Source organism: Glycine max, chromosome 13, assembly GCF_000004515.6.
Source record: "Glycine max cultivar Williams 82 chromosome 13, Glycine_max_v4.0, whole genome shotgun sequence".
Lineage (NCBI taxonomy): Eukaryota > Viridiplantae > Streptophyta > Magnoliopsida > Fabales > Fabaceae > Glycine > Glycine max.
Window position 1 is genome coordinate 22482879 of NC_038249.2, and position 9582 is coordinate 22492460.

At 31.4% G+C, this 9582-nt stretch overlaps 1 protein-coding gene across 4 annotated transcripts; it reads right to left on the reverse strand.

Moving 5' to 3' along the window:
- Nucleotides 1-1427: 1427 nt before the first annotated feature.
- Nucleotides 1428-6650, reverse strand: LOC100806156 (uncharacterized). Of its 4 annotated transcripts, XM_014765466.3 has the most exons (10): nt 6346-6650; nt 5104-5409; nt 4678-4980; nt 4065-4264; nt 3564-3914; nt 3268-3468; nt 3040-3110; nt 2537-2676; nt 1679-2011; nt 1428-1575 (listed from the first exon to the last, which is right to left on the reverse strand). In XM_014765466.3, exons 2-10 carry the CDS (start codon nt 5234-5236, stop codon nt 1517-1519), a joined length of 1791 nt encoding a protein of 596 aa, XP_014620952.1. In that variant the 5' UTR covers nt 5237-5409; nt 6346-6650; the 3' UTR covers nt 1428-1516. The 4 variants fall into 4 exon arrangements, with proteins under 4 accessions (XP_014620952.1, XP_006594015.1, XP_040863982.1 ...); XM_006593952.4 differs by lacking the exon at nt 5104-5409 and having other exon boundaries at nt 6346-6649; XM_041008048.1 differs by lacking the exon at nt 5104-5409 and having other exon boundaries at nt 1428-2011; nt 6346-6648.
- Nucleotides 6651-9582: the final 2932 nt, after the last annotated feature.

Consider the following 9582-nt stretch of genomic DNA (forward strand, 5'->3'; position numbering starts at 1 on the left):
CTTTCAAATTATCTAAACGATATTTTATCATCTTTTTTATACTAATTTTTTTCTCATATATAATCATTTTGTATTATTCCTTTTTATGTGACCACACATCTATCTTTATATTTTCATTCTTATTCTCACTTTTTTCTCTTATTGCGCACTTAAAGTTCAATATTTACTATCATAATATAGCTGCACATATAACGATACAATAAAATTTGCCTTTAAATTTTGAAGTTAGTATATACTTTGTGACTACAAATAACAACACTTCTCCATTTTAATCATGTGGCTTGTATCAATGAGTAATATCATCATTAATTTTCCCATCATTTTGTAATATTAATCTCAAATATTTAAACTTATGAAATCTCTATTTTTACTTGAATCTTTTTTCTCTAATCTCTTGCTTAAATAGCAGTACATTTATTGTGTCTTACTCTTACTTAAACAAAACTTTTTATTTTCAAAATTTATCTCCATAGTTCAAGTTTAAAATTAATTGTTTCACTTAATTTTCCAATCAAAATTATATCATAAAAAATACTATTAAGAATCAATTTAAAAAGAAAAAAAAGAAAGAAATGATCCTCGTAAAGATTGGCATTAGAAAAAAGTAATAGTGCAAGACTGCACGACAAATAACCAAAAGGTGCAGGTAAGCGCAATTTTCCATTGGACTCCCCAAAGCACATTCAATAAAAATAAAAAATAAAAAAGCTCTTCAATCATTGTGCATTAAGAATGTAAATTTAGTTTACTCCATTACTAGAACAAGGTGAAATGACATCATGATGAATGGATCACTGAATCAAGGTAAATCGTATTGGAGCAAGAAAAGTATTCCACCGGCTGATGCATAGTGTGTGTTTGAATACTATTCCTTTTCATTTCTATAATTAAATAAAAATATGTAAAAAAAATTAATACATCTAAAAATTAATTAAAAAAAATCTTATAAAAAAGACCAAACAATTTTTAAAAAAAAAATATTATAATTAGTGACGGATGAAATATAAGAAATTGATTTTGCTAATAAAAATCGTGATATCACCGTGAATTTTAAGAAGCAACAATTTGTTGCTTTGAATCTACCGTGGAAATGACCACGATTTTGTTTCACCGTGAGATTGACGCACTGAAAGCGTGTAATGGATGGACGCAAAAAAAATTCCTAAAAATCTAGGCTGGAATTCTTTCTTCTGATTTGCTCTGAGCTATTATTTATTATATACTGTTTAGGTTGAAAATTTGACTCTTGATTTTTAACATTATAAATGGTTTAGCGCGAATGGAAAGAAACTGAATTACTCAATACACAAAACTAGATAAGACAGGGATGAAGAAATTCGAAGACACCCATCACTAGTTTAGATCCAAAGCTTAAGCATAAACAGATTCAAAATATGAACAACAGCATGTCAGTCCTTAAGGAAACAGACACAACAATTCAGCATTTTTTTATTTATGATAGAACCAAACTATCCACAATTTTTTTATGTATTTTATAGCCTAAATTGCCAAACTTCTAATCTACTGTGCTATTGCTAACACCTCCGCACAGACTGAAGAACTGTAAGGCACCCCCTAAGCACAGAAAATCAGCTACACAATGTTCAGTTTTATTACAATCAAATGATACGGGAAAATTAAATTAAAATAATTAACAACATTTTCTATTTAAATATACCTTCCTTCCCACACCATGGCACACCTTTAAGGACATCTCTCAAAGCATAATAATGGCTATCACATCTGTGGTCTGTGATAAAATTCCCCGAAAAGATTACCTTCTGGAAATGCTCACCAGGCTCCCTCTTGTAAAGGGTGAAAAAATCCTTTCCAGCATCAATTTGGGATCCCAAGTTCCTCTTAAGATAGTAAACAGTCCCAGGTATAAATAACTCCTCGATCACTGCAGTTTTAGTTCCCGCAACTTTCGTGACACCAGAAGTCTCCTTTGCAGCTTCGGAGGGCAGAGGTGCTTCGGTAGCAACTGGCAACTCCTTATCAGTAGTACCAACTGTTTACACACCAAAACGTCTGATTACAGACATGTCACAAAAATGACACAATAAATGCAAATAAAGAGCACAAATAAGCATTAAACATTAACATGCAAAAATTTAGTTTACAATTACTTCATTTGTTTTAGTAGATGTAATGTAATGTCTACATTATCAAATAACTGTTTTGTTTTTTTTGTTTGTTTGTTTTTGTGTGTGTGTGTGTGTGTGTTCAAAGAAGCCGAATGTTGATGTCTTAACATTCAAATATCTTGTTTCTCACTTCTTAAATACTGCATGCACCATAAATTTATCTTGAGCACAAGAAATAAGTCTGATTGGTTCTTCAACATAATTACTCTCAACTTCTCACTAATGGGAAGGGGTTGAAATGCAATTCTGCGAGCATATAGGCACTAAAAGATATAAGAAAAGTACTTCCCCAAGAAGAGACGGCAAAGAAAAAATGGAGTCACTGTAGAATCTAGGTCCACTCTTCCAAAGACAATTAAGTTTTGAACCAGTACAGCAAAAAGGCTTACCAGCTAAACTTTTGTTTCCCCTGAAATTTGTATAATCAGCAAGTTTGCGAGCAACATCTTGCACTGAAGACACAACCTCCTTTGCATTTGTAACCAAATCTGTGATGCTTTTCCAGTCTTCTTTCTCAATTACACTCATCCTGAAGAAAATATTATATACTTTGATCAAACCTTTGGTTGGGTGACTACCAAAAACATATTAAGCTTTTGAAGCCATTGATACCTACAAGATTTTAGATATTTAAGATCTGTAGTGTTGTAGACATTCTCTGTTGGAATACTCATTCACCATCCACATATTTTCACCCCCATGTCTCACTTAGATAATACCAATTTCCAAGACAATGATTTTCCCTTTCTTTTCTTATACTTAAAAAAAAATACAAATACAAGGAAAAGACAATATAGCAGAACTGCAGTTGGTTGCTTTCTTGCATATCCTATCAATGGACAAGATGAGGGATGTGTGCTTACTTCAAGATTATAAACTAAATATCACTCACCAATCAGTTTGAACAATTTCATTTCGGAGCCTTGCTAGGGAAGCTACACTCAATCTAGGTATAATATCATCCTATACATTTCCAAAAACAAGTCATAAGGAAACACAGTAGATAAATACAGACAAAACTTAATAAAAGAATACTACTCATTACAGGAAACCATAGATATAATTACTTTCTTCCAGATAAAATATTGTTAAACAGACATTGCCCAATGCAATCACATACCTGCATCACAACTGTTGATACATAGCCAGAGCAGCTTTCAGCAAGTTCTCTAGATACACATGGTGGAGTTCCATATCCAACAGCAGATACAATGTCAGGACTAAAACCCAGCTCCTTTGATGATTTTCTATGGATCATTATTGCCAATAAAGAAGCTATAGCCCCTCCCAGAGAATGACCCACAAGTCTTAACTTAAATCCCTGTCAAAAAGTTAGCCACACCTCATGACATGAATGAGAAAAATAAATAAACTAAGAAATGAAAAGCAAAATAGATGAAGTAAGATCATCCCCACCTCATGTTTCTCCAAGCATTTTCTTATGATTTCAATCTCATGACGGAGAAACCAACGTGCAGATTCAGCAGTGCCAAAGTGGGTTGAATAGCCTTCATAGGTGACTTCACCATCACTTGAGGAAAGAATATCAGTGATAAGATCATAAAAAGTATGTGTGCCTCGAATGCCCAAAATTACAAGCTTTTTACGGGTATCAACCCCTATATAGTATGCAGGCCTCATTACACTGGAGTTTTTAACAAACTTTTTGACATTACTTTCTCGTAGCATGCTGTTCCTTGAAATACTACAAGGGTTATCCCTATAAGCACCTTTAGCCAACTCAATATGATAAATGAGATCTTGAACCTGAAATCCAGTAAGATATATTAATAAGAATCAAGCATGAACTGGACCACAATTATTCATATTGAAATGCTAACATTAATAGTAAAAAATCACACTATCACATGAACATATAAATGCCTTCTGCCTCTAAAGTGAAGTTTCAGAAGTTACAATGGATTCTGACAATATCGGAATGCCTTTGATATCTTCAAATGGATGAGTAGAAGCTTGACGAAGATAGATCAGATACAAGCCAATTGTAAGGTCACTCAAGCTCCAATCCTGGATTCCAATCTTACTTCGTTGGATGCAGGCAATTATTTCCGTAAGGGATCGAATGCTTGGTGGGGGTTTGTTTCCAATTTCATTTCCTGCATAACATGGAAAAATAAGTCAGCCTTGTTTCATAGTAAAGCAAATTGGAACATTATATGATCAAGTAGTGTCTATGGAGCACAGGAAAAACATATGCTAATGATATAAATAAATTTTGTCATATAATGTTATTGAGTCATGAGGGCAAGCCTTGGAACAACAGTGATGTTGTTGTCTTATGACCAGGAGATCAGAAGTTCAAATCTAGAAAGCAGTCTCTCCACTTGCAGGAAGAAGAAGCCTCATGCACTGGGTCACCCTTCTATGATATAACTGAGTCATCTATGACTTATAACTTATTTATAACAGATGATTTTATGGGAAGTTAATTGCAATTTATAGCCATGCTAACTGTCTAACTTCATCAAATGAAACATGTTATGACACAATGACATAACACTTAACAGACCTGTTGGCAAAGCCCACCTACAAAATTGCAGAGCTGGTTCAAGTGCCTTTGTAAGCCAAGCCAGCTCCAACTTCCACTTACTATCTGAGGAATCTTCATCATCAGAACAGTATTTGCTAATCCCATCATTTCCATCCGCCTTCTTCACTTCTGATTTGAAAGAAATCCGTTGTGTTTCTTGCTCTTCTTTTAGCTTATCTTCTACCTTGTCTGCTCTTGACCTTTGCAATTGAAGCTGGTTGGAAACACTATGCGTATAGTTCCAATGTGGTTTTTCTCTGTTGAGAAAAAATTTGGTAGAATCTGCACATCCAATTAAAAGTAATAGATGTGAATATTAGGATACTATCTCCTATTTTCCTAGCAAGAAAATTGTATTAACAAAAAAAAATGAAACTTAAGTACTAGTTAATAAAAACTAGAGACCCATTCGGATAAGACACTTGGTGAGATCAGTTCTCCATGAACCTATTACTGCATTGACCCATAACCAGATTGACAACACAAAATGTCCTATTGAAGACAGACGATTGGGCCTCTTTGAACAATTCTTTTGCATAAATGATGTATACTCTACAAGTAAACAAATTTTCGATTGTCCTCTTGAGACTGCTCAGTTGATAAAGGTATATGAGCCTATGACACATGCAATGAGTGTGTGGCTTCCAACCGTGCAATGCACACAGCTTGTTTTCCCATCTTCTTTCCCCTTCTACCTTCCCAAGAGGCCTCCTGTGGGCTTCCCCAAGTTCAACATCAGTGGTAAGCTCACTCTCTTGCACAATTATTTTTTAGAAAAACGAAAAAAGGTATTCTATGATGACCAATGACCATATGAAATAACAGTTAGCAAAAGGTGGCAAACTATGTCACGGATACAAGTTCAACCGTTCAAGTATTGTATCCGATATGTACATCAACACAACAATTTCCTTAAAAATTAAGATACTGGTATTAAAATAAACTATTAAACGAGATTTAAATGTGTAAAATATATTACATAACTCATAATAGATTCTAATCCACAATATAAAATCAGTTAAACATCATCTTGTCATTTTAGTCTTAGCAGCTTAATGTGTGTTTGGGCAAAAGTTTGCAAGTTTGACATCCAATTATCTTGATTTTGCAAAATTAATTTGGGTTAAAATTGGTTATGAAACTAAGTAATTCATGTTTGGAAAATTCTACTCGAAAACAAGTTTGCAATTAATCGTGCTTTTAAGAACATGGTCATGTTTGGTTGAAATTGAAAACAAGCAAGCGTGATCCTTTGATTTCTTTCGAACAAAACCACATTTGTATTGTTTAAAAGTGAATGCTGTTGCAAACATATGATATTAAATGGTAGAAAGTGTGAACATGCAACAAGAATATCAGGTACAAACACTCTCCATCCCAATTTCTAAAATCGGCGTCGTTCAATTTTAGCAGCTACCAAATGGCGATTCATGATTTGAATTTTCACAAACGCGTTCTTCTAATTCTTCCATAATTTAAAAGAAAATCCTAGTCTAGAATTGGAACAAGCCATTCAGTGGTGGCAATAGCACAAGCACATGGTGGACAAATAAAAAAACGTTGTTACTGAGGATGCAGTGTATCGAATGCAGCATTAGATTGAACCTGCGATAATCAAAATGGGAGAAGAAAAAAAAGTGAACTTACAGAAATTACGGAGCAGTTGCTTGATGTATTGGGTATTCATTTGGAAGAGGAAGCAGGAATTGGATATTACAGCAGAGTAAAAAAACGAAGTGGCACAGCGCTCGGTGGCAACTCAGAAGGAAGAGAAAGAGATGATTCCAGATAGATACCTCAGCCAAATGTTCGCAGAAACAAGGCACCGCACCGCTTCAGGAATACTCTACAAATCTTACACCAGGTTTGTTTTTTGTTTTGCTTTTGCAACCAGTCAATAAAACAAGGATCTTCCTCAAATTAACTTGTTTTTAATTCCATCCAATTTATATTTGTAATGATTCAAAATTAGTTTTCTTTTATATCTAAGTAGTTGAATGAGAGATATTTGGTGCATCTATCTATCTGTATTTTTTAAAAGAAAAAATAGTTGAAAAAAATTAGTGACATTAATTAGATTTTGAAAGTTGATATTATTTACTAACAAAACTAATATTTTAATAATTAACATTTCTCCATAAAAAATCATTTTAAAAGTTCATCAAAGTAATGAAAATAATTATACATATTAAAAGATAATTTAAAAATAAAAAATGTAAACACAAAAAAAAAATACATTTAATAGTTATAGATACTAAATACAATAAATGTAACACCACAATCATAACATGGTGATTGATAAGTCAATAAAGATTCTAAAAAATATATATTTAATTAATAAGCATATAAAGGTTTAACCTAAGAATTAAGAAAAACAATGTTGACTTATAACAAGTTAATTCAAATTCATCAAAAATACTGTTATAATAAGTTAAAAACTCTTATTTATACCTCTAGTAACTAATCAGGCCCATGGTCCCATGAGCTAACCTAAGACCCAACAAGCTAACTAACTAACTAGTTCAACTAATTAAACTAAAACTTAAAAGCTTAGGGAGACTCAACAATAAAGAAGTCAAATCCAAGTCAAGATTTTAATTACAAAATCATAGAAAATATCACAAAAGCCCAACAACGGCTCAATAAAAAAAAAAAAATCACACATTTCAATGTAGCCTAAGTCTTCTTTTTAGTTCTTTTTCTTTTTTTAAATTGCAAAAGGAAAGGACTAAAAGCCTCCAGAAAAATAAATATGAGCTATATCAGCTCCTAGAGCATACAAGATAAAACATGGAACAAACTCAAACACATTAGAGATATCCACCACCATAGCTTACTTTGTCAAACCATTAACCACCTAGTTTGCTTATCTAAGAATATGATTCCAATATACGAATCCCCCATTCTCATAAACCATGAATTTCTCTAACAAGGTTATAACAAGAATGCAACATACAACAACCTTTAGATAGAAAACGCACCGCGTAGAGAGAATCAGAATCTACTCCAATCCTTCTAAACCCTCTCAACCAAACCAACTCCTGCCATTAATATAATATAGCCTTCAGTTCTGCAATTAACACCAAACATCCACAAATAAACTCACCATTGTGATAACGTAACAGACCCCCCCACAAGCATAAATATTTCCCCCTTAGAAACAACTCCATCACACTTAAGAACAAAACACAATTGGAACTTGGGAAAGTATGTTGGAACTTTGAAGTGTATCTTGGAGAATGTTTTATATGTAGTTATTATAATAATAATTAATGTCAATTAGTACAAAATTATGTAAAATCAGCTGTATTTGTTGTTTTATTTTAATGATTAAAATAATAATTAGTGTAAAATTATATAAAATTAGTTGTGTAGTTATTGTTATTATGATAACAATTAAAGTTATTATCATGTAATATAAAAATTTGTTTCAATTTTATGGATAAAAATAATACGTTTTTTAAAATTATTATTTATTAAAATGACATTTAAACAATTATAAAGGAAGAAAAGAAAATTTCAGACCTCCTTTTTAAGTTTTCTTGGATCCGTCCCTGCTAGTACTCCTTAGCAAATAAATCATTAATGAATAAAAAAAACATTGTTAAACTAATGATTTAAATTAAATAAGTGTAGAAACTAAGAATGTTGGAATTAACTGACTGAATCACCCTAGGCATCATCTTACCATTATGCATAAATTAGTTTGTAATATTTATCAGATTAATTTCTCAAAAGAAAATGTTTTTAATTGATTCATAAGTTAATTTTAGCTTTTGAATTGAGATTTATTTTTTTAATTTTCTTCTCCTATAATTATTTTATGAAAAAGTTTATTCTAAATGGAAGTTATATAAAAAAATATTAAATAAAATAAAACAAATGCTAAACTAGATTAATGACTGAGTCAATTTAACCTATTTTTTCTACTGTTAACTCTCATATCTACTTTAAGTGGAAAATGGTTGGATTGGCTGAATCCTATATTTATTTCTTGAGTGGATTAGTTGGATTCATGCCTCCCAAGGAGTTAAAGTTATGGAAGAAAAGCACCTGGTGGATGGATGTGACTCGGAGCCAGAGAGATTGAGCTTTCTTAGCTACCAAGTACTATAAACATTAAACAATTAAAACTGCACCCATTTATTCATCTCAGTTTCTATTTTTCTTATGTTGCCACAGTTCATCAGTTGCGTCAAAACTCATGTGATGTTTTCGGATAAATTTTCATCTCAACTCCGTTGCAAGTTTTCTGTGTTTCAAACTTTTTTTTCCTAAAATATATTTTTATTCCTTATAAAATTTTCATCACGTTTCTAGTCTTCAAAAAATTAAAATATTTCATTTTTTTAAATAAAGATGAAATATTTAAACCTACCTGTATTATTTTTTATATCAATTATATGTACTATTAATATAAAAAAAATTATATTTTACATTAGTTATATACATAATTAATATAAAAAAAATATTACATTATATTGGTGATATCTATAAAAATATAATTAATGTAAAAAATTATCATATACAAAAAATGATACATTTTAATTTTGTAAGAACGAAAAACATATTAAAAAATTTACATGGATGAGTTATGTATATTTTTATATTTATGAGAATGAAAAAAATATTTAAACCTTTCTTTTTAAATTCCCCGTATTTAATTTTAAAATATCAAATAAAACCTTACAAGACATGAATTGTACAATTTCTCTTTTATCAATTTTCCTCTTCACAGAAATCCATTTTAATAGCAGCCCAACAACAGGCCCAAAGCCCAATTCCCACCAAAATCCACATTTAGATGGAACAAGTTGACTCTATTACCCTTATTCTCTCACTTTTAATTTGAAATCTTTTCTTTCTTTCTTTCTTCTTTTTTCT

Coding starts and splice junctions, on each gene's coding strand:
- LOC100806156 (XM_014765466.3), bottom strand. CDS start 5,236: ATGCAAAAGAATTGTTCAAAGAGGCCCAATCGTCTGTCTTCAATAGGA. Junction 3,469..3,563: donor AATGCTTGGAGAAACATGAG/GTGGGGATGATC, acceptor ACTTTTTGACAG/GGATTTAAGTTAAGACTTGT. Junction 1,576..1,678: donor GCCATGGTGTGGGAAGGAAG/GTATATTTAAAT, acceptor TTCTGTGCTTAG/GGGGTGCCTTACAGTTCTTC.